The 26,836-nt window shown below is 35.8% G+C and overlaps 1 protein-coding gene and 1 pseudogene across 3 annotated transcripts in view; one reads left to right on the top strand and one right to left on the bottom strand.

Moving 5' to 3' along the window:
* Gabra3 (gamma-aminobutyric acid type A receptor subunit alpha3) overlaps positions 1-26,836 on the top strand; it is a 213,674-nt gene that overhangs the window by 169,621 nt on the left and 17,217 nt on the right. For all 3 annotated transcript variants that reach the window (XM_034484920.1, XM_076918611.1, XM_076918610.1), the window contains 2 exons: positions 18,616-18,759; positions 24,546-24,698. In XM_034484920.1, coding sequence (XP_034340811.1) covers positions 18,616-18,759; positions 24,546-24,698 — 297 coding nt within the window. The remainder of the gene's footprint in view (positions 1-18,615; positions 18,760-24,545; positions 24,699-26,836) is intronic.
* LOC117694138 (protein Spindly pseudogene) lies at positions 7,603-9,351 on the bottom strand (annotated as a pseudogene).

Genomic DNA, 26,836 nt, shown 5'->3' with positions numbered 1-26,836 from the left:
TAATTGTGATAACTGTGATACCTATCTTCTCAATTTTTCTTACCTGTAAATTTTTTTTCTAATAAGGTAATCCTGACCAATCTGTTTTCAGTTTATTTGACAACAAACATCTTATCCTTATAGGCACAACTCATTTTCTTTATTCTTATTATGTATCAATTAAAAATGTTTAAAAAGTGACATAATATGCAATGGGGCAAATTATGTAGACCTATGAGGAGACAGTGTTCTAGGTAGCATTTCAGGAAAAAGATTTTAAGAGGGGTAAGTGTTGCATTTGGGCTTGCTCAATAAACACCATAGCAGTCATATGGATGCCCAGTAGGCATAAGAATGAAATCACTAGGTAGAGATGAGAATATAAACTCAGCTAGAGCCTCCAGAGTCTTCTAAAAAATTAAGGGGCCTTGAGTTATATTTCGTGGGTAAAGAGGGAGTAGGTGGAATATTTTGAATTGACGATTGATATTGTCTTACTTGTTTTGAAAGAGAAATGTTATTAGGGGTTTGAAACTTGTTAATAGAGAAAAATATAAAAAGTTCAATTAAATTTATATTGCAATGTTTAAGGTGAGATATGCTGATGGAGGTTATTGAAATTTTTCTTGCAGTAATAACTCAACTAACCTGTGATAGTAATAAAAGTGATGCCCTGATGAATTAGTTGTGTAGTAGAAAGAAAACTTGAGTAACTAAGAAATAGCCTAATGATTTTGCTTTCAAATGAGACAAGTAGTGTTAAAAATCAGAGTGGCAGGTTTGAAAAAGGACCTGTCTTGAAATTACCTGTCAGAAATGCTCTTTATTAGTAGACTGTACCGCACTGACATGAGAGCCTGAGCAAGACTTGAGATACAAGAGCAATTAAAGCAACAAGACAGGGCCTAAAAGGGACAGAGATACTTTCCTTGAAAACCTGGAAAGGAACTTCATGAAAGAAAATGGCTGAAAAATAAGAGTACAAAGGATAGCTTAAAGTGAAAGAGTAGGAAAGCTAGGCACCATGGACAGGATGAGAGGGGTGTGAAGGACACTTGGGAAAAGAGAACAGCCTAGCCATAATTCAAAACCAGCTTTTGGAAAGTGTTAAAGTCACTTCCTGAGACAAGAGCAGCAAAAGTATGAAAGAACATTCATTTATCTCTTACTTCTTCTGTAGGACTAGAAACCATCTTATCTGTTAAGGTGGCAAGCATCTTGATGAGTTAGGCTCATGATCTAATGATCTAAATGATCTTCATTTCTCAAGAAGATTTAGTTGTTTATTGGTGCTCACTATTCTCATGATTAAACCTTAACAACCCCCTCCCAAAAAAAACTGACCAAACATAGAACAAACAGAAGTGATAAGGATTGTAGCAATACATCTGAAAAAAAGGAAAGATTCTCTTATAAATCATTTATAAAATGGTTCTTCAACCCTGGAATGTGTGCTAGTTCTCACCGTGATTCACAGATTGTTCTTATTTCATCCCATGGACATAGAATGAAGCCATAACCTAGTATGAACAACTTTAAAAATAAACATTGCCTTTTCTGTAGTTTTCTGTAGTGCTAAAAGAGAAAAAGGAAGGAGGGGGGAGGAAGTGTGGAGAAAGAGAGCATTCATCAAGCTATCAGTTTTAAAATTTAGAGATCTAATTATAAGGGAAGAATAGAGTCACATTAAATCCATCTTAATCCTTTATGGAAATAAAGGAATACGTCTTGCACACTGTCTGCACAGCTGGGGAAGAATGGTGACTCTGCATTAGCAATGTGGCTTCCACCAGGAAACTCTTTATTAACCATGTTTGAACTTAAATAAAATGAAATCATTAGATATGAATGAGTAGTGACATATGTTCTTAAAACAAGATGTAAAAGGTAAATAACACCATACATAGAGAGGCATGTTATCGGAGTTTATGGACAAGGACTTTCAAATGTTAGCAATATGTGGTAGTACACACTCATAATCTTAGTATGGAACGACTGATTGCTTGTGAGACAGCTGAATCTCTGGCCCTCTGTAGCCAGCCAATATAGGCCAATTGGTGAGCCTATACTGAGTTCCAGTAAGAAATTCTAACTAAAAATGAGTAATGTGTCTCATGATGAAGGAAGGCACCTAGTGTTAACCTCTGACCTCCATATGCACTCATATGTACATATACATAAAACCACATACACACATATAACACACATATGGGTACTGTGTTGAAGAACAGATAAAAGATAGATAATTTGTACAGAAACTGGGCATCTGCAAATAAAAGTCAACTGGAAATCATTGACAGAAAAGCACATCTAAAATTCATAGTTCATGGATAGATAAAAACAGAAGACAGGATTAAGTACCTAATGAATAAGTATCAGAAAATTGAAAAATAGGAAAACAGAAAGAAAATACACAGAAATGTGTAAAATCATGTTGGACATGGTAGAAGAAATTATGATATGTAATTTAAAATTTGTATTGTAAGAATTTTATAGATGTATATTTTACAGAAAGACAAGGCACTTTTAAAACTGATGAAAATTATTAATCTGAAGTCTCAAGATGTACATAGACACTAAGTATGATAAATATAAAGAAAACTGCTGATTTTAAAGTTTGTATGGTAATATTAATATGCTAAGAATACTTAAGATTCTTCAATAATAATTATCTTGAATAAAAATAAATCCATACAATTCACAATGAAATCAAATCCACTTGAAGCTATAGTAATTTAGACAAGATTTTATTGTTATGAAGCTAAATAGCACAGAATTAATGAGACATGGAGAGAGATCTTAGGCTCTTATTTTATATCAAGTACATGCAAAAATAAAATCCAAATGTATTGGAACTTTAAGTAAAGAGAAAGAGGCTATCAACTTGAGGAGGGACATAGGAAGGGTTTGAGGGAGGTTATTTGGGAGGAGCTGGAGGAGGAAAGCAATGTAATTCTATTTCAGTTTTAAACATATTGGAAAAAAAAACCCCGGAACTTTCAGATGTAAATAAATGTAAGAGAATATCTTCATGATTTGGAGGAGTTAGTCTTACAAAGGTGTAACAAGCACTAACCTTAAAACTGAGAATATACCTGTGATGTCTTAAATATTAAAGATTTCTACTTATCAAAAGATCATTAAGAGAATAAAAAGGCATCATAGGTAGGGCAGAGGTAGTTCATGCTTATAATCTTATTACTCACTGAGGAATCTGACACAGAAGGACCGATGTGAGTTTGAGGCAAGATAGTGCTCCATAGTGAGAATTCCAGGGTGCCTGGTTTATAAAGCAAGATTCTGTCTAAAAACAAGCAAACAAAGTCCTAAAGCTAATCAAGAAGATACTATGAAAGCTTTTCATCAGATGGAAAGAGTACTTCAAAATATTCAAATGCATAAGACTCCTTACAAATCTCTAGAAAGCAATGAAAAACTTTAGCAGAAAAAGAAAGGGCCCTAGTGATAAATTGGTAATTTACAAGATACTGACTTTGTCTGTTTCTCTTTCACATATGGACTTACAGAGTGGTTGATGACTACATTAGCAAAGAAACAAAGATTCAAATCCAAAGTGTACCATTATACATTCAGTAAAATAACTATTATAAAAAACTCAGAAAATTCCATATATGGATCATATTTTAGAGCAACTGTTATCTTGTGAACTATGATAAGAATATAGATTTGTAGAACTTTAGGGGAAAATTGGTCACACACAGTACTGTGCATATACATATGAAACAACTTTGTATTTCTTGTCATTAGTATATTTCCAAATATAAATGTTTATCTTTATCAAAATATTCATATAAATAACATATATAGAAGAACTACTTGTAATATATTCACAGTAAACTACCCTAGGGCACATCAGGATGGAGTAAAAATATAGGATATATTCATACCAAAATACAATATTGGCAATTATGCTTAACCAGATGAATGCCATCACAGATAGCTTACTGAGAAAAGCCAGATATCTAAGTACATTTGCAGTGTGGTTCTATTTCTGCTATATGCAAAAACAGGAATCATTAATTTGTGGTAGAAGTCCTCAGTAACTGATGTATAATTGCTATAAATACTATTTCTAAATTCCTGATATATTAAAGTGTAGGGTTTATATGTGAGATGATGTTGCAAAATGATATGAATTATAAATAAAACTAGAGCCACAGATCAAAACTCCTAGTCTAAAAATTTGTTTTACTCCCCCAATCTGTTATTTCTTGGGAGAATACCCTCACAATTTGCATATACTTTACAGTTTTATTTCAGTTGTTGTGATAAACTACCCTGACAAAAATAACTCAGGGAAGAAAGTGGTTTATTTTACCTTCCAATTCCATGTTACAGTGTATTCCTGTGGGAAGGTTGTCAGGAACTTCAACCAGTGAGCCACATCACATGCATATCCAAGAGCACAGAAATGAATGCATGCATTGTGACTAATTTCCTTGTGGTAAGCTCAGTTTCTCTATTAATATAATTCTCAAAACCCTGCCTAGCGAATGGCTCCACCCACAGTGGGCTGGATCTTCTCAAATCAAGTAAGACAATCATCCACAGACCTTCTTTTCTAATTTGCTTTCTACTTTTGTAAAAAGCATTCTGAACCAAAACAACTTGGCGAGGAAAGTTTATTTGACCTATACTCCCTGATCATAGTCCATCATTGGCTTGCTTCTCCTGGCTTGGTCGGCTACCTTTCTTATACAATCCAGGGCCATTTTCCCACAGATTCACCACTCATAGTGGGCTGGGCCTTCCTACATTAATAATAATAAATAAAATGCCCAACAGACTTGTCTCAGGCCACTACGATGGAAGCATTTTCTCAGTTGAGCCTATCTCTTCTCAAATAACTCCAGCTTATATCATGTTGACAGAAAACTAACCAGCACATATGCCCACAGCCCAGCACAATGTAAACACATTTTTCTAGGTTATATGAAGTTGAAAATTTAAGCTAACCATCACAACTATATACACATAAACATATGTAATTTTGAAGGATGACTTGCCACCAGCAGAATGTAGTATTAAAGGCATAGACACATACTAAATGAAATCAGGTGATCAAATTGTGTACTAGCTAGTCTTATATCAACTTGAAAAGTTAGAGTTATCTGAAAGGAGAGAGAGTTCAAACTGAGTGAATTCCTCTATAAGATCCAACATCTGGGTGTTTTCTTATTTTTTTAATTAAAAAGTATCCTCTCATATTACACCCTGACTGACTATAGCTTCCTGTCCACCTTCTCCTCCCAGTCCCTTTCCCCTCCTCCTCCCCCAGATTCACTGCTCCTTTGGTTTCCCTTCACAAAAGATCAGTCCATCCAGAGATATCAACTGAGCATGTCATATCATGGTGCACTAAGTTTAGGCACCTCCCCTCATATTAGGGCTGTAAGAGGCAGCCCAGTAGGAGGAAAGGGGTCCCAAAAGCAGGCCCTTACCCTCATTCTTAGGAGTCCAAGATGACCAAGCTACACAACTGTTACATATGTGCAGAGGTCAGTACTATGAAGGCTCCCTGGTTGGCATTTCAGTCTCTGTGATCCCCTTTGGGCCCAGGTTAGTTCATTCTCTGGGTTTTCTTGTGGTGTCCTTGACCCCTCTGGTGCTACAATCCCTCCTAGTGATTGATTGGGAGATGTGGTTAGTGCTCTCCCTGAGTTGGTCCTGGGTTCTATAAGAAAACAGGCTGAGTAAGCCATGGGAAGAAAGTCAGAAAGCAGCACCTCGCCATGGTCCTGCCTCCATGTTTCTGCCCCATTTGAGTTCCTGTCCTGACTTTTTTTTTGATGATGAACAGCAATGTGAAAATGTAAGACAAATAAACCCTTTCTCCACAACTTGCTTTTTGGTCATGGTGCTTCATTGCAGCAATAAAAAAAATCCTAATTAAAACAAGTTGTTACCCATATAGTGAGTATTACTGTGACAATCCTGACCATGCTTTGAGGAGGATTGAGGAAGGACTTTGGGTTCAAAAAGCTATTGAGTGTTGAGAGCTCAGTGGGATGTTCTGTTGGAGCTTGGAAGATAAAAGAGAGAGGAGCAGATGACATGTGAAGTTCCAGAGGGAAATTCAAGGACCCCAGCACAGTCTTTTGATACTTTGAATTAAGATATGACATTCTCATCACCTGGGGTTGAAGAGTCAGCTGTGATTAACAAGAGACTAGCATCTTTGAAGTTACTGGGACAATTGATGCTGGTGAGCTGGAGCTGAGAAATTAGTGGTGACTAAGAAAAGACCAACAACACTAAGGTCAAATCTTCTGGGAAGTGTTTTCTGAGAACACACAGAAGCTGTGTTCCAGAGATAGCCAAGGTTGTACATCCAGCAGCAGCTGTGCTTGGTAATGTGTAAGAGTCACCCAGGTGGTACTGGTTTTGAAGGCATGAAGGGGTCATGAAGAGCAGCTGAGGCTCAGCACTGTGAGAGGCCATGGAAGGCCATTGGTGAAGATGCAGCCTCAGTTGTAGTTGATGGTCCAGGACTAAAGGGGTCATGCAAAGGATTTGAGGCTTGGCACCATAAAGAGAGCCTATGAGAGGCTATTGGTGAAGCCTAATTGCAGTTGAAGACCCCAGCATATTGGAGATGCCAGTACCATGGGATGACCATCTAGAACAGCAGCAACAGTGGAGTGGAGCCAGCCAGAGCCTAGAAGATAAGCTGTGAGTGCTGCAGAAGGAGGAGCTGAAGAAGTGACCCACACTCCTTGAAGGAGCACTGACGATCAAGAGTAATCTAGTCATTGAATACTGGGTTATTTATATTTTTGAAGTTTAATTTTCACTTTTATTTGATTGTGACTATACCCTGGTTCTTCCCTCTTGAATTAAAGTATTTAATTTATTTTTGGATTTTACTGAAACTCACAGTGAGACTGAATTTTAAAGACTTTTGTTTTTTTTTTTTAATTAGCTGTTTTAAATGGACTAATTTTTTTTAGTATGTCTGAATTTGTAAAGATTGTGGGACTTTTAAAGTTATTTGTAATTTTAATGAGGGATCTTGGGGATGGATATGAAAGGAAGGGTTGTCTTACAATAGTGATGTGTTTGTGTGTCAACATAAAAAGGGGTCAACTGTGCTCCATAGTGTTTTTTATTTTATATTTCAAAATTATTTAGTACCTTTGAGTCACAAAGGCTTCTATATATGAATTAATATATGTACTTTAAACCTTTAAAACACTTTGTAATAATATATATCTCAAGCCATATTCACTATTTTTACAAAGATAGGGAAATCTAAGTTCGTAAAGACATACAAGGAAAAATATAATTAATAATCAGTGTTCTATTTTCCAGTGTTTCATTCTAAAGCTATATTATGTATCACACAACTTTCAAAATCCACATCCAGTGTAGCAAATAGGTTTAAATTATAACATTTCCTTCTGGTGTTTTGTTTTCTGTGATTCACAGTGCTGAGAGGGATCATCATTTAAGGAACTTCTGGGTCAGATTCACAGCCACATCTGAATTCTTGGTCACAGAGGAATGAGAACACCAGGTCTTAGCACTGGTTTATGCAAATGCTCCACATGGGTGTCCCATGCATAGGAATGACCATTAGCAAGGTCCACCATGCAGACCTCACTACTGCTGTGGGCACTGTATCTCTGGTTTTGACTTAGAGGACACATACATAATGCTGTAGGATTTCTTATAAGCTCGTTTTGACAATTTGCTTATAGTCTCTTTCCCTCACTTTGTTTGAAGCCTTGATTCTGCAGTTAACCTGGGAGAATTGGGGGTGTTCCCACGTTGTTCAGGTAAGGACTCAGTGTTAGCTGGATCGTGCACAAGCTTTACACATTTCATCTCCCTCTTTGAATGAGTATCCACAGGCAGGCTCTTGTAAGGAGAGACAGGCTGGCTGTTCCCACTGCATAGTGTTGTTATCTTTTAAGTTGTTAAGATAGGACTCCTTCTCCTCTCTCGTAAGTGGAAATCTAGAAGCTTCTTCCACCACAGCACTGGCAGCAGCAGTTTCTTCCAGGATGGTTATATTCAACCACAGCAACTTACGATTCTTTGAGATAGGTACTTCAATTATCAATTCAGGTTTATACTTCAGCTTTGATTCATCTAGCTTAGCTCTCAGGTTCTTACTTTCACTTTCTAAAAGCTGCAGGTGTCTTTCATTTGCAAACAATTTCCACTCAATATCCAGGGTCCCTTGGCTCTCAAATGATGTCTTCAGTCTCTGGATGAACAATTTGCCTTTTTGTGCCCTCATTTTCTTTGTTTAGTTTATCATGCTTTAACTGAAGTATGTCTGTGTAATAAGTGCTGTCATCTAGGGTATAAGGAACGGCTAGTGTGGAAGGCTTAAATTTCATACTTTCATATAAATTCTTAAATTTCTCCAGATTACTAATTTCACCTAAGAGGTGTTTTATTTCACCATTCTTCTATTCCATGGCAGACAACCATTCCTGCTGCTCACATTTGTTTTGAGATCCTGGTCTCTTCATCCTCAGCAGAATAGACATTTGTAACTTCATGTTGCTCATCTGCTCTCTGGAATTCTCCAAGAATTTTTGCTTCTTTGGTGACTGATACTTTTGACTTTCATCAAACTGAGATGGCATTCCACTGCCATCCTCCACCTCTGTGAACACAGAGTTTGCTGTTTGGATTCAAGGCTTGTTGAAGTACTGTACCTGAGGATCTTGGTTTTCTATGCAGGCTTCCTTCTCTTGCTCCTGCTTTCCTTTTCCTTCTTTAAGTCAGTCTACCTGGTGCAGTAGGGGAATACTGAAACAGTCCAGTTGCTCTTGCTTGTACTGCAGTTTGTTCACCTCTTCATTGAAGGCATTCTTCACCTCTTCCATTACAATTAGCTCAATCTGAAGATCCAGCACCTCTGAAAACATGCTATTGAGCACATGCTGCTCAGCTAGTAGTTGGGGTTCTTAGGATTTGTGAGAGAGAAGTTCCTCCTGATGACCCAGCTTCTGCTTCAGCTGTTTGTCACTAAATCTCACTTCATCTAATTCCACTATGAGATTTTCTGACTTATTTTCCAGGTCATTCACTTCCTGCCTGTGGTTTCTATTTAGCTGATTTCTAACTGCCCCAGCTGCATTTTCATTTGATGTTTTACAACCTCACATTCACAGCTCAAACTTTCCAACATCTGACTCTTAAGCTCCACTTCTCTTTGACAGGTATACTTCTTCTCTTGGTTATACTCCTCACTTGCCAACATTTCTTCATGATATTTATCCAATTGATTCTGCAATTCACTTTACCTCTACGCCAACTGTAAGCTTTACTGTGCAATGTTTCCTTTTCACACACTTTAAGCTTGTTTTGAAGATCTGTGATATCTGCCTCCATGTTTTCTATTTTCAACCTACTCTAACCTCATGTTTCCTGGCTGCTGCAACCAGAGGCCTGTCCAGAGAGAACTGGGGGCCCAGACTCACTCAACTCTGCACAGAAAAACCATCCTATTTATTCAGATGAACTACCAACTTGGCACAAGTTAGAAATATCTGAAAGGAGAAAACCTCAGTTGAGAAAATGCCTGCATAAGATTTGGCTGTTAGGCATTATCTCAGTTAACTATCAATGAGGAAGGACTCAGCCTATTGAGGGTGGTACCAGCCCTGGGCTGGTTGTCTTGGGTTCTATAAGAAATCAGGCTGCGCAAGCCAGTAAGCAGCACCCTCCATGGCCTCTGCACCAGCTCTTGTCTCCAGGTTCCTTCCCTGTTGAGTTCCCAACCTGACTTCCTACAATGATGAACTATGATGTGGAAGTGTAAGCCAAACAGTCCACCAAGAAGACATTGCAATTCTGAACATCTGTGCACCAAGCACAAGAGCACCCAAAAGAAACACTATTACAGCTTAAATCACATATTGACCTTTGCTGAGAGATAACCATCTCTCCCATAGACGAGTCATCCAGACAAAAACTAAACAGAGAAATGCTGGAGTTAAGGGACTTTATAAACCCAGTAGATATTGTGAATATTTACAGAACATTTTACACAAACACAAAAGAATATACCTTCTTCTCAGCACTTCTGTAACTTTCACAAAAACCTACCACATAGTGGGTCACAAAGAAAGTCTCAATAGACACAAAAATTGAAATAGTACCCTGAAGCCTATCTGAGCACCACAAATGATATTCACCATTAAAGCTGAAAAAATGACAATGACAGAAAAAAACCCAGAAAGCTTACAAACTCAAGGAAACTGAACAACTCTCTACTGAATAAAAAACGGGTCAAGGCAGCAATAAAGAAAGAAATTAAAACATTCTATAATTCAATGAAAATTAATACACAGCATATCCAAACTTATGGGACACAAAGAATTTGGAGCCGAGAGGAAAGTACATAGCACTAAGTGCCCACACAAAGAAATTGGAGAGATCTCATCACAGTGCATCTGAAAGCTCTTCTACAACAAAAAGAATAAATCACATCCCAAAGAAAACAGAAAACATGGCATGAAATAATCAAATGCAGAGCTGAAAAATCAGTAAAGACAAAAATGCAATACAAAAAAATCAATGAATTTCATGAATTCATTGTTTTAATAGCTGAGTAGTATTCCATTGTATAAATGTACCACATTTTCTGTATCCATTCTTCTGTTAAAAGACATCTGGGTTGTCTCCAGCTTCTGGCTATTATAAATAAGGCTGCTATGAACATAGTGGAGCACGTGTCCTTGTTATATATTGGAGCATCTTCTGGGTATATGCCCAGGAGTGGTATAGCTGGGTCCTCAGGTAATAATACTATGTTCAATTTTCTGAGAAACTGCCAGACTGATTTCCAGAGTGGTTGTACCATCTTGCAATCCCACCAACAATGGAAGAGTGTTCCTCTTTCTCCACATCCTTGCCAGCATCTGCTGTTATCTGGGTTTTTGATCTTAGCCATTCTGTCTGGTGTGAGGTGGAATCTCAGGGTTGTTTTGATTTGCATTTTCCTGATGACTAAGGATGTTGAACATTTCTTTAGGTGAGAATTCTCTGTTTAGCCCTGTTCCATTTTTAATAGTGTTATTTGGCTCTCTGAAGTCTAACTTCTTGAGTTCTTTTGTATATATTGGATATTAGCTCTCTATCAGATGTAGGACTGGTAAAGATCTTTTCCCACTCTGTTGGTGGCCATTTTGTTCTATTGACAGTGTCCTTTGCCTTACAGAAGCTTTGCAATTTTATAAGGTCCCATTTGTTAATTTTTGATCTTAGAGCATAAGCCATTGGTGTCCTGTTCAGGAACTTTTCCCTTGTGCCCATGTTTTTGAGGCTTTTCCCAATTTTATCTTCTATTAGATTCAGTTTTATCTGGTTTTATGTGGAGGTTCTTGATCCACTTGGACTTGAGCTTTGTATAGGGAGATAGGAATGGATCAATTTGCATTCCTCTACATGTTGACTGTCAGTTGAACCAGGTGCCATTTGTTCCAGAGGGCCCTCAACCAAGGAATGGATACAGAAAATTTGATACATTTACACAATGGAGTACTACTCAGCTATTAAAAACAATGGCTTCATGAAATTTATAGGCAAATGGATGGAGCTTGAAAATATCATGCTGAGTGAGATAACCCAGTCACAGAAGAACACACATGGTATACACTCACTGATAGTGGATATTTGTGGACACACTCACAAACCACATGAAAGTCAAGATGAAGGAAGACCAAATTGTGGATGCTTCAGTCCTTCTTAGAAGGGGGAGCAAAATACTCACAGGAGGAAACATGGAGACAAAGTGTGGAGCAGAGACTGAAGGAAAGGTCATCCAGGGACTGCCTCCCCACAGATCCATCCCATATACAGAAGTCAAACTTTGATGCTACTGAGGATGCTGGGAAGTAATTGCTGACAGGAGCCTCATATGGCTGTCTCCTAAGAGGGTTTGCCAGAGCCTGACAAATACAGAGGTGGATTCTCACAGCCAACCATTGACTGAGTACAGGGTCCCAGATAGGAGTTGGAGAAGTAACTGAAGGAGCTGAGGGGGTTTGCAGCAACAGTGTCAACTGGCCAAACCCCTGGAGCTCTTGGGTACTGGACCACCAACAAAAGAGTACACATGGATCTGGCTATGGTATGTGGCAGAGGATGACCTTGTTAGATATCAATGAGAGGAACAGTCCTTGGTCCTGTGGGGGTTGGATGCTCTAGTGTAGGGGAACACCAGGGTGGGGAGACAGGAGTGGGTGGGTGGGTGGGGGAGCAACCTCATAGAAGCAGGGGATATGGGATATGGGGATTTCTGGATGGGAGACCTGGAAAGGGGATAACATTTGAAATGTAAATAAAGAAAATATTCAATAAAAGAAAAAAAAAAGAAAAATGGCCAAAATTAATAAATGAAATGAAGAGTTGGTTCTTTGAGAAAGTCAATAAGATCAATGAACACAGCCAAATTAACTTAAAGAGAGAAAATCCAAATTAATAACAATAGAGATTAAAATGGGGGAATATAACAAAAGACACCAAGGAAATCCAGAACATACTTTTAAAATCTGTTCCCGATCATATTGGATAATTTTCTTGATATATGCCACCTATCAGATTTAAATTAGGATCAGATAAGCAACTAAACAGACCTATAGTCTCTAGTGAAATAGAAGCAATCTCCCAAAAAAAGCACAGTGCCAAACATATTCAACACAGATTTCTACCAGGCTTTTAAGGAGAAATTAATGCCAATACTTCTTAAACTATTCTGCAAGACAGAAAAAGAAGGAGCATTGCCTATTTTTTTATGAGCACACATTACCTTAATACCTAAACTACATAAAGATACAACAAAGAAAGAGATTTGCAAGCCAGTTTTCCTTGTTAACATAGATGCAAAATTTCTCAATAAAATAAACTTGAAAACCAAATCCAAGAACACATCAAAAAGATCATCCACCATGATCAGGTAGACTTTATCCCAGGAATTCTGGGATAGTTAAACATACATAACTCAAAACAATGTAATCCACCATTAAAACAGACCAAAAGACAAAAGCCACATGATCATCTCATTACTTGCAGAAAAGGCCTTTGAAAAAATCCAACACTACTTCGTGATAAAGGTCCTGTAGTGACTAGGGACAGAAGGAACATACCTCAACATAATAAGGGCCATTTACAGCAGCCCTGTAGCCAACATCAATTAAATGGAGAGAAACTCAAAGTAATTTCACTAAAATCAGGAACTAGACAAGACTGTCCACTCTCTCCCTATCTATTCATTTTAGTACTTTCTGTCTTTGCTAGAACGGTAAGACAACTGAAGGTTATCACTGGGTTTCAAATTGGAAAGAATGAAGTAAAAGTATCAACTATCTGCAGATGATATGATAGTATACACAAGTGACCCCAAAATTCTACCAGGGATTTCCTACAACTGATAAACACTTTCAGCAAAGATGCTGAATACAAAATTTTAACAAAACATAAAACAAAACAACAACAATAAGAACCAGTAGCCCTCCTATATACAAATGACAAACGGACTGAGAAAGAAGTCAGGGAAACACCTTTTATGTTAGCCTCTGTGTTGGCTAGTTTTATGTCAGTTTGACAGAAACTAGAGTCATCTGAGTGGAGGGAACCTCAACTGAGAAAATACCTCCATAAAATCAGGCTGTGGGCAAGTCTTTAGGGCATTTTCTTAATTAATGGTTGATGTGGGAGGGCCCAGCCCATTGTGGGTGGTGCCATCCCTGGGCTGGTGGTCCTGGGTTCTACAAGAAAGCAGGCTTAGCAAGCCATGAGGAGCAATCCAGTAAGTAGAACCCTCCATGGCCTCTACATCAGCTCCTGCCTCCAGGTTTTTGCCCTGCTTGTGTTCCTGTTGTGACTTCCTTTGATGATTAACAGCAATAAGAAAGTTTAAGTCACATAAAGCCTTTCCTCTCCAACATGCTTTTTAATTATGATGTTTCATCTCAGCAATAGAAACTGTAACTAAGACAGATTGTGATCATGTAAGTCTTAAATATTCCTGGAATTTTTAGAAATTTTGACTTAGTGTATCAGCTTCTTCCTTCTTTTGATTTTACAACAATGGCTTAGTCAAATTAACAGTATCCCTAAGATAAGATTTAATTCTGATAGAAAAGTACACATTTAAAGCTTTGTTCATTTCTAAGTGCTCTATAGAGTAGGGGGGTTAATTTAGTTGTCATCTGTCCAGATGGTATGATGGAATTAGCAAAGAAATTACTGTAAATAAAGATGAAAAGAGGCTCAAGGACTAGAGAGGTTGGAGAAGAGATGACTATAACCAATGTGAAGGATATAGCAGGAGAAATTAAGGAACACTGTCAGGGAAGGAAATTGAGCACATCAAGGAGTGAGTGATTCACACTCTTAAATCATTCTGTTGAAGTTTCTTCTGACAACTTTTGCTTTCAGGACTCCTACATTAAAGCAGAGGGAATTTAATTAAGTTGTCAAAAGAGTGGAGCTTCTGAATTACTAGGACACACAGTGTCACCAGAAACTCCAATTCTCTAGCTCCTTCAGTCTATTTCTCCTTCTTCCACTATGTTCCCTGAGCCTTAAGTGTGTTAAGATGAGTTAGATGTAGCATCCAATGGAAGTGGGCTCTACAACTCTGTATTTTAAATGGTTGTGTTTTTTAGTAACAATCTCCATAGTGTCACCAACATGACTGCCTAAACATGAGCTGAACAAGGGCAACACCAATGAATGTGACTAAGTAGATGGGAGTGCTGACCCACAAGGCCTGAACCCTACCCAAAGAATGATAGGAAACTAGGGAATGCTGAGAGCTGGAGAAGTAGTCTTCTCTGTGCAAGAGCACATCAATTAGTGATCCAGTGCCAAATGCTCAGCCCTGAAAACATACACATGTGTAACAGTATGCAGACAGAGCAGAATATATATATATATATATATATATATATATATATATATATATATATATAATGTGTGTATGTGTGTATATATACATACATATATATACATATATATGACAATAATTAATGGAATTAATTGAATTTGAGAAAAAGCAAGAAAGGGTATATGAGAGAATTAGTAGCAAGGAAAGGGAAGGGTGAAATGCTGAAATTATGATGTTAAAAATGAAAGAAATAAGTTTTTCAAAGTTGCCAGAAGAAACTTTCCACAGCTTCTAGAGATCAACAAAAGGATCATAGTAACCTGAAGAGTATCATTTTTAAAACAATTTCCCTAGTGTTCGTGTCTTGTTTCAATTAATGCTTACTTGTTCCCCCCCCCCACCAAGTTGCATACTTTTTATGCTCACAATTGCATTACAAATGTTTGCCTGTCTCGGTTTCCTTCAAAAATAGCAAGCTCCCTGGTGGGGATTACAACATCTGGATTTTTACTAATGCATGATAATTGTACAAAGTAAAGGGATACATTTTGATATTTCTTTATATGCACACAATGTACTTTAATTGTATTTGCTTGTTTTCTGATTGTCCTTCTACTCTTACCTTCTCTATAATAGTTTCCCCCTTTTCTTTTTATGTCATTTCCCTCAGTGTATTCTACATATAAGAAAAATGCCACATGTTAGGCTTCAAGACTTACTTGGAATTTGGGAGCTAGCATTCACTAATGTCTGATCTATATAGTCATCATCTTAAGAAATCTACCAAGAAATTTATTTTCTTTCTTAGAGTTGAAAACATCATGTATAACTTATCTTTCACTGAAGAAAGTTACATGGTCAACATTCTATTTTGTATTTTTCTCTAGTGCCTTCTCCATTTAGTACATATGCTTAAAGTATACCTATTCCTAAGCAGAGAGATACACCTGTCTGTATCTTCACTTTTTTGCTACTCAGTAGCTTTGATGTTTTCTGTTTAAAGGCCAATATATAAGAAATCAACATCCTGTAAAATCACATTCCACTAAGAGCATTGCTATGTGTATATTTATATTTGTATTATTATATATCAGAACATAATTTCATAAGGTCATGAAAGGATTTATAAGAAATACTCTGTCTCTTTTCAGTTATAGTGGTTTAAAGAGCTACAATGGGACTACTAGATCTATTATAAGCAGCATAGTAATTTTTTCCAATTTTAAATCACAGCAGACTATCGTCATCTATAAACATAATTCTCCTGAAGAGACGTTTTGGATTGGAGATGCATATATAATATATTTGATCCATACAGTGTTTGTTGCTTTTTAAAAAAATCATTTGTCAAAAGCTGGGGAGGTGGCTCAGTGAATAAAGTGTTTGGATTACAACATGAGAACCCAAGTTTGGATTCCCAGTGACCACACAAATATCCAAGTATAGATATACACACCTGGAACCACAGCATTAATGGAGACAGGGAAGCATGGCAGGAGAAAAGAGCATCCCTAGGGCTTGCTGGTTGCCAACCTAGCTGCCTAATTTTAAGTTTCCATATTTATTACTGCTTTATTAAATTGAATGCTCTGATAACATTAGACTCAAATCTGACAAGATCACAACCCACTGAGGTTGTGTGGTGACTAGTTCTTATACATGATTGTTATGGGCTCACACATTCCTTGTAATCCCTCTGAATATAGGGTCTAACATAAGTTGTTATTAATAGCTTTCTTAAGAGACAATTGAAATAATTCTTATATCTATCAGAGTTTAAAAATTAAAAGGTACACTGAGACAACTGTGCTCTAAAACAGATGGGAGAGTTATAGAAATTGAAACTATTTTAGGTATGCCTAGAGAGCATTTTTTTAACAATTACTTGAGCTTCACATATAAAATTATGTGGTGTATTATAGGAAACTGTAATTAAGATATGGTACCTCCTTTATCTAGAGGAATATATTCTGAGACCATTACTGGATGTTAGAATCTGTGAAATTGTGTGTATATAGTATTTTTCTATACATAAATACTCCTGGAGAAATTGACTTTTTAAACTGGACACAGTAGAAGATTAAGAAAGATAACTATTAACAGGAGAATAATTGAACTTATTTGCTGTACTTGATCTTCCATTTCTTGTGATAATAATTTTACCCAATGACATGAGGTGAAGTGAACAGTGTCAGGCTAGTTTATAAGGTTCCATGAGGCACAAGCATTCTGATGTTACAATAACTGATCTGAGATCAAAGGAAAGGACCACTCTCCACCTCTCATTTGAGACAATCCCAGTGAGTGTGGCTCTTATTGATTTAGCTATACAAACCAGTCATGGAGTTCCACTGTGTTAGCACTGGAGCTATTGGCATGCCCTGAGCTTTTTATACGATTGATGAGGGATCTGAACATAAGCTCTCATGCTTATGTGGCAAGTACTTTACTAATTGAGCCATCATCATCCCTATTCCCCTCTTATAAATTTTTCTTTAGATTCACATGACAGGACAGATATAAAACTACCATAAAATTATACATATTTGGTCATGGTGCCAATGAGAATTTTGATATCAATGAGTTCTTGGCATATTGTTCATCACAAATAAATCATAGAATGGTTTACTTAATTATTTGAAAACAAGTCCTAAAATATAATGTATGTAGGTCACAATTAATGTACATGAGTACATGTTAATGCTAGACCTGCTTATGATTAGTATATTTAGTATTGCAAAATTTTGTAGAGACCCAAAGTTTACATTTATTTACTAGAAGATTCACCAGCAATTCTTTGCTTTGTGATAAACTATGTAACTAGAGCATATTAAGGATACAGTAGCTGTCTTGATATGGTGGAGATACTTTCTATCATTGACTTTAACAAAAGACAGCTTAAAACTTGAAGTGGCAAAATGTGTGATGATTAGCTTCCCTTTGTGAACCTAGGTGCCTGAGTTAAGTCAAGGTGCTCACTCTAAATATGAAATCTAATGTAGAAAAATTTGCCTTTCTCTGGAAAGGAACCAACTCATTCATTATGGTATTGACAAAAACTATTTATCTTTATGCCACCTCTCAATTTTGTTAATCTGTACAAAATTCTACATTTGATGCTTTAATTTCAAATCTAAGACAAAACATTGACAACCTGGTACAAAAGAAAGGGCGTGAAATTTCTGCTTTGCATACTAGAGTGGTAATAAATAATTTATAAAATTGTCATCATTAATTATTGCTATTTTAATTTGGATTATTATTTTAATTTAAAATATCATTAGTTTGAATTTTTGTCTCAATTCCATATACTTACCTCATCATTAATTAAAGAAAATTTTATTATATTCCTGGAAGTTTATGTTTTATTACCAGCCTGGTTCACTCACATTGGGTATTTCCACAGATCTTGCCTTTTTTGAGTCTGACATTTGTGAATGAGGGGATATTTTATTCTTTCCCATCGCTATATAGTCTTTCCTTCAAGAAAAGGAAAGGTGTCAGTCTAGAACATTGACAGTCATTAAAGGAACAAAATATTGTGGTTTCATTTCATGTAGGTTCTACATGCTATAATAAGTAGTGAGTGTTTATTACAGGAAAGGATGGGTGAATAGAAGGTTGAACTTAATGGAAGACAAAAATATATCTGAATGTTTTGGGGATGGAAGCTGTACTAAATTAAATATTATTAAATCATATACATGATAGGAAATGATTTTCCTTTCCCTTAAACTTCTTTTTACATACCCCTGCCATAGATGCCTATACCAAAGCTGAAGTAATTTATTCTTGGACTCTTGGGAAGAACAAATCTGTGGAAGTAGCACAGGATGGCTCACGCCTGAATCAGTATGACTTGCTTGGCCATGTTGTTGGGACAGAGATAATCCGGTCTAGTACAGGTATTGCTTTATTTGTTTATTAAATTTCTATGTAATATTTATCATTTGACAACACTATATTTCTAACTTATTTAATCTTTAATCAAAAACAGTTTTGAATACCATTAGAGTGATGAAATTGAAGCATATATGAATTCAATAATTTATTCCATTCCATGTTGTTATGCAGTGTCAGAGTCAAACTGTGAACCCAAGCAGAAAGTTCTTAAGTCCCTCTGAAACCCAGTGCCCTGATGTCACTTGAGGAGTATTGTTTTTGACATTTTCAAACACTAATCTTTGTGAGTCCACAATTATTGATGAAGTTGGACATACAGTCATCCTTTCATTATTAAGATATATGTTATGACTTGGTGATGTTATAGCATACCATCTTGTCTGCCCTTTATTTCAGGACCCAGGGGAGTGTATAATGTACTAGATATGCTTTTGCCCAGGGCTGTGGAGGTCCCATTCCCAGAAATGTATTCTGCACCAGTTAATTTTGTTACTTGTCCTGGTTGCCCTCTGAACTTTGATACTTGGTATCAAATTTGAAAATCAGTCTGACTGGCTATTGAAGCAGTCCAAGATCTTATTCCATAGCTTAAACTACCTTATTATGGAAAATACATTTTCATAATAGTAATGTTAAAAATGCATGGAGAAGCAAACATAGGACATTCAGATACAACCAACTCAGTGTATCCATGGGCTCTCGATCTACAGATTTAATTAAATGAGGAATGCAAATTTATCTTAATTGTATACTAAACACGTGTAGAAGTTTTTCTTGTTATCACAAAATATAGTATGAATTATTTGTACTGTATCTGTTATCATAGGTTTTTATATACATATCATAGTTATATATGTCATGCAATTTTATGCAAGAGACCTGAGAATTCAGGGATTGTGTATTAATAGGGGTTTCTGAAACCAGTCCACCCACGATTCAGAGTAACAGTTTAACTCTTCAATTGCATGTCCTAGGAAAATGTCAGTAAGGTACTGGAGACATGCCTCAGTAGTTAAGAAAACTGGCTGCTCTTAAAGAGGACCTAGGTTCAACTGCCAACATATACTTGGTGGCTTACAACCATCTGTAACTCCAGTTGCAGGGGATCTGACACCCTCTTTTGACCTACGTAGACATCCATAATCATGTGCTCACATTCAGGTGCACAACCACACATACACACAAAGGATGGTGTGGAGGTAGGGTGAGGGAGATAGGGAGACAGGCAGACAGACACAAACAGAGAAATAGGAATTTAAAAATCTAAAATAAGAGAATTAAAAATTTTTAGTACATTTACTGATATATATTGATATACAGAAAAATTTCTTTTGCATTTTTAGCAATTCAAAAATTTAATTAAATGGCATTTTAGAGCACTAATATGATGTTCCAAATGGTACCAAATAAATGGTACTCATACCATTTATTCTATTTTATATTTTTATCTACTTTTAATATTACAAGTTTTATAAAGTTTTCATGTCATTAGATGTCCAGGAGCCAAGGAAAATGCATATATATATATATATATGATATATATATATATATATATATATATATATATCATATATAATATATCACATATATAATTCATATATAAATCAGTAACAATATACCAGCAATTATAATAAAGGCATTAATACTTGTTTTAGTTACTTTAAATATAAGTAAAATAATAAATTCTCTCTTTCAAGGCCAGAGAATTCTTGACAATTGTTTGTGTTTTTCAGTGGAAAATGTAGCATTTCATTGTTTAAACTCAGCAAAATAATAGTTTCATTTGTAATGGCATTGTGCAGGGCTCATAGCCTACTTAACCAATTATCTACCATTATGCCCTATATTTAATTCTATAAACAATATTGTGTAGACCCTCTTTTTCCAGACAGCATTTTGCTACAGTGTAATTATCTGTCTATGATCCAGACAGAACATTTTTAAAAATAATGCATTTTCACAGACTGCTGCTCTGAAAATTTAACCAATTCTTTTTCCCACTGCCTCTATATGAGCACCCAAGTTTTCTTTTCTCTATAAAAATACTAGAATTATGGATTCAATTATTTTCTCCAAAGATATGTCAAAGTGTTAACTGTATCACCTTAGAACAGAATCTTATTTGGGGATAGTATAATATAAATGTAATCACTGAAGATAAGGTCATATTGCACTAATGTAATCTAATTGTTTCTATGAAGAGTAAGCCTTCATTTTAGACCTCTGAGGTGATACAATTGTCTTGTTTTAGCACATCCAATACCTGGTACTTCATTAGGGCAGCCTCAGCAAACTAATGCATCAGGAAACTCTCATTTTATTTTTCTTACCAATGATGAAATTAACACATGCATGGTAATGACATTAATAATGACTAATTGCTGGACATGTAATATGTACTGGACATAGCACTATGGACATGTATTAAGTCATTTTAGCCTTGAGTATCACTGTGAGGTAAGCAATATTGTTACATGTCTCTACAAATTCAATGCCTTAAGCATATATAGTTTAGTTTACTCCATATTTACAATGTACTTCTACTGCACCTCTTTTTACTTTTAGAGATATAACATGAATTTATTTGTGTCAAGTATGAGTACATAGTGTACTTCACTCACCCTCTACCATTCCACTCCTCTACCCGATTCAATAAAAGTCTTTGTTTCCTTGTCCTCTTTATTTTTAGAAGATTAAAGGTATATTTTTTTTTGAATGACGTGAATATACCATAAAGATGGCACATCCTAATCCCAGAACCTGTGAGCATATTAGGTTATAAAAGGAGTGGTTACAATAGTATTTCAATAAAGACATGGTCCTGGATCATGATAGTAGGATCAGCATAATTACAAAAGGTTTCTCATGAAGAGCAAATAAGTCAGAGAGAAGTACAGCAGGGTTACAAGCAGAGAAATACTGGGAGCCTCCTCCTCAGAATCACCAGAGAGAATGCAGCTTTAGCTAATGATGTATGTGGGTACCAAAATATTATGTTTCATCATAAACTTGGACAAATTTCTAAACTGAAGTGTGAGAGCATAATTAAGATTTTTAAAATTGGTTTTAGAAGTTGAAAAACAGAAAAAAAGAAACACATACACAGAGGAAATATTAAAAACTATCTTCTATTGTAGTTGCATTTTCTCTGTACTGGGCACTATCCATTTCAATTTAGTCATTTATCTGTGGAAAGAGCCTACAAAGGCATTTTAATTTTCATGTCTCTGTGTTTTCATTATGCTTCTTTCATTCTTTATTTTTAGGTCTGGCTACATATAGAGATAACATAAACAATTGCAATAAACTGATATTGTAATAAAAGTTTAAACTTCTAGTAATATAAAACTTAAAGTATGAATCTTAATTATCCTCTTAGAAAATTAAATTAAATTAATATAATAATTTGTCAAATGGATGTAGAGAGATGAAAAATTCCAAACATGATTTAAGACATGGAAAACTACCATCTGTGTAGATTGAGTTTATTTGTGACTTACACAGTCATCTGTCATAAAAACAAATTATGCAAAAAAGGCAGCAATAGAGGCACAAAGGAAGGAAACATACAATCCACCTCAACATTAATTTGGCAAGCTGTTCTACAGTTCTGTCTTGAATAACAGATAACAAATTATGTATAAAATATGCATCATATTTACTATTTCATGCACAACGGTGATGGTACTCAATAAGCTAAAACAAAACAAAACAAGACAAGACCAGAAAAATGGAGCTCACTAGTGAGAATAGGATGAGAAGATGAAAAAATGCCTCCAATTTAGTGGGAAGCTGAGTTCTGATTTTGACAGAAAAAAACATGGAGAGATAATAGAAAATACTGGCTATCTATTTGAAAAGAACTTGCCAGTGAATTGATACAATGAATTAATTTGCCAAACATCTATGGATGTGTTAAAGTAGCCTTTCATTTCCCCCTTGTCTTTTTCTAGTGGACCCAGATAATCTGAAAAAATTTTAAAGGCAGAAATAAGGGCTGGCTCCTCAACCAGTACAAACCTTTAGTTCTCAGTAAGGAGATGGTTTCCATTTGGAACAGAGAAAGCAAGGCTAATAATGAAGAAAGGAAAGAAAAGCTTGAAGAAAATATGTTCAGCTACTTCAAACAAATGGTTGATAAACATTTCATAAGTACAAGTACATTTATCTTCATTTTCTGATTCATAGAGTACAACCGTGAATATTAAATAGTATATAGTAATATTATTATATCAATTATATTTATATATTAGCTATTTCATATGAATTGAGAGTATGCTTGATATTATGGGTTAAGAACTATGAAACTAAAAGGGAAAATGGTCAAGCTAATCAAAGTCCAACTCTTGGGAAAAATAAATCCTAAACTCCTTATCAGTAGGAAAGAGTAAAGCAAAGGTAACAAAAGAAGAGAATACAGGTCATGAAGGGAGAATAAGAAAAGGAAGGAAGCAGGAAGTCACATACAGAAACAGAGGAAGAATATGATACAAAGAATTTTGAATATTTTAAATTTGGTCTTAGACACCATAGAGCTACTAGTTTTTGAGGTGGGATAATTTGTTGGCAAGTTTAGTTTGGAAGAGAATAGAAAATAGAGAAAGTAAAATGTTAAAATACTTGTTAAATACCCAAATAGTTATACAAAATAGGTGGATGAGTATCTAGATCTAGCTACTGTTGGGAACCCCATGTTCCTATTAACACCTGGTTGGCTTCAAAGAGACTAAATTTCTTATCTCTCAGATCTGGAGGTTAGGAATATGAAATCAAAGCATTGCTGGAATTAGTACTCTCTAGAGATGTACTAGAAAAATTGTTTCCTTGCCTGTTAGTAGCTTCTACAGATGACTAGCAATTTTTAATGGTGCTTGAATTGAGGATACACCACAATGTTCTCTGCCTCTGCCACTCATGGAAAATGGAGAGTTCACCTATATCAAATGCTATTGAAAAAAGGCAAAGATTTACTGATCAATGTTAGTAGAGTAAAAATTAGTATGGATGTTGTTTGTCATATCTTGCCAATTTCTATATTCATATGTATGAGACTGTTTGCTTGTCTATATGTACAACATATGTATGTAGGTGCTCACAGAGCCAAGAAGAGATTAAAAGCTCTCCTGGACCTGAAATTTCACGTGTTGCCTGATACATTGCTAAAAGTTAAACCAGAGTCCTTCACAGAAACCTGTGTATGCTCATTGTAGCTGAACCTTTTCCTTAGGCCCAATTTGATCTTTTGGTTCTAAATCAAGAAATGCCTATATAATAACAAAGCATAGTGTTGACAAGAATAAACTGTAGATTTAACCTATGTGGGCTTAATTTTAGACACTACTAGTTATTAGCTGGGTACCTGTGCAAGGTATTTAGACCTTCATTGTTTGAGGTTTTTTGACCTGTAAGATGAGGACCAGAGGAGTCCTTACTTCACAGTGTCATTGTGAACATTAAAAATTTAATGAAGTGTTATAGGAGTATGTATCATACAGTAAGTGCTTTCTTTATAAAATGCCATTATTTCTTATTATTAAATGAAAGCATAATTTAAATAAACTCATCAGACTTGCTATCAGCAAGCTGTTATGGTGTATTATTACTGTATTTTTTAACATCCAAAATACTATTTTATAATTTTGCTTTTGAACTCAAGAGTTAGAAAGGTGTTAGGAAATCTTAACTTGAATATAATATTGAGGATCTCTGGGAATCACAGAATTGTGGCCAAAGTTGCTTTAACAGTGTTTGTATGACTCCATGCTGCCTAATTTTATTCTCTGTCCAGGAGAATATGTCGTCATGACAACCCACTTTCATCTGAAGAGAAAAATTGGCTACTTTGTCATCCAGACCTACTTGCCATGTATCATGACTGTCATTCTGTCACAAGTATCTTTCTGGCTTAATAGAGAATCTGTCCCTGCCCGCACAGTCTTTGGTAAGTGTTGCTTCATGGAGAATGGGGAACTATGACACTTGCATAGACAGAGTAGAGGTGGCAGTAATGGCACCATCAGATTCTGGGATTTCAAGCAACTGAATTGTTAACAAAGGAATAAAGATACAAATGTTGAAGTAGTACAATTACTCAAATGTTCCTATCTCATTTTGTCCTGGGAACCAGGAAGAAATAGTCTTCAGTGAAAACTATACAAATGTAGAGCAGAGAATAGAAAAATTCAAGGGTGGAAAATCAGCCTCAAATCAAAAAAGTAGCTTGGGTCTTATAAGGTACAATTTTTCATATAAAGATTTGTTTTATGTGTATGAGTGTTTTGCCTCTGTGTGTGTGTGTGTGCACTGTGTGCATGCTTGCTGCCTGTAAAGTCCAAAGAAGGTATAAAATCTGCCTAGAACTAGAACTATTCATGGCTGTGAGATACCAGGTTAGTGATGGGGGTTAGATCTAGGTCTCCTTTAAAAGGAACAAGTGCTTTTAATTGCTGAGCCATTTCTCTAACCCCCAGGAATGATTTTGTATATATATAAATGACTTGTTGCATCTGTTCCAGCCTTCTGAGGATATAAATTCACTGATATTCAGTAAAGGCTGTATACACTTTAAATGGTCTCTCAAACAGTATGTAGAATTAGAGAAATTTACTTTAGTACAGGGTTACTCATATCTAGGAAGAAGTTTGTATATCATTAGCCCCCTTTCCTCAGAAACTTAAAGCATATGAAACATTTTCTGCCTGTTTTTCCCACAGCAAAATTTCTGAAGCACAAAAAAGTAATTCTTTTAGGCTGTTGAACCAATGCAGATTCAGAGACTGTGAAGCATACACTCAGATGTGCTAGATACACATACAGAAGGCATTTCTAACAATATCCTGAAGCCATACAGTGTTGTTACATCAATAGTAAATGATGTTTCAGAGAGAAGTAGCACATTGGGTCAGGTACAGGAGGAGATGGCAGCAAAGAAAAAGTAAAAAACACTAAGAAAGGTACAACACTATAGAACTCAAGAGGAAAGTATTTAGTGGCAGGAAATAATCATGTGGGCTGAAGGGCCATGATAAATTTCTGTAAAACCCAGGTGGAAGCTCTATATTTATTACTGTGATATTTCAGATGTTACTGAAGCAGAGGAATAACAAGGTTTATGGGTATGAGTTAAAATGGCCATTATTAGAGAAAAAACATGATCAGAATATTTTGTACAAAAATTATTTTCAATAAAATGTGGCCAGTTTAGTTGGGTTACTGGTGTTAGTAAACAAGTATCTGAGTTTTAAAATATAAAAGAGAGTACTGAGCTTCAGTAATGTTAAGGACTATAACTTAAGCTGTCGTATACTGAATAATATACTCTAAAAATGTATCTCCAAGTCTCTGGGATGTGAAAATGTGACTGTATATAATGAAAATCAATCTCTAGATGTGACAGAGTTGAAGATTTCCACCTACAGAGATTATTCTGCATTGTCAGGTATTTCACTATTAAAGAATAAGTATTGTGATAAAGGAAGCTGGCTGGATTGAAAGATAATATGTTGTCTTGTAAAAAGAGGAAAAGTCTCACTAGCCAAGAAATGCAATTGATGAAGCTTTAAAAGCTGCAAAAGGCAATAGATTATTATACCAGATACTTCAGAGGGAGTAGGGCCCTGATCAAGACTGACCTTAACTCTGTAAATGTAATTTCAGGTTAATTGTGCCTAGATCTATATATTCAGGTTTGTGGTGCTTTTAAGCCATTAGAGATGTGATAACTTCTTACATCTACCATATGAAATTAAGACAAAAGTCATTCCTACAAATTCAATACCACTGAAGAGCTGTGACTTCAGTGTAAGATAACATTAAGAAACTACACGAAATATATAGAGCTTACATGAAAACATTTTCATTTTGCCAGGTGTATGTGTAAAATACATGTTTCCTGGAGAATTCATTCATTTTTTAATTTAATTTTTTCCTTTTTTATTGGATATTATATTTACATTTCAAATTTTATCTCCTTACCCCATTTCCCCCACCGCCCAGGAGCCCCTTATTCCATCCCCCCTCCTTGTGCTTCTATGAGGGTGTGCCCCCACCTACCCTCCACTCTCACCTCCCCACCCTCAA

This window comes from Arvicanthis niloticus, chromosome X, assembly GCF_011762505.2.
Source record: "Arvicanthis niloticus isolate mArvNil1 chromosome X, mArvNil1.pat.X, whole genome shotgun sequence".
Lineage (NCBI taxonomy): Eukaryota > Metazoa > Chordata > Mammalia > Rodentia > Muridae > Arvicanthis > Arvicanthis niloticus.
This window is presented reverse-complemented; position numbering and strand designations above follow the sequence as displayed.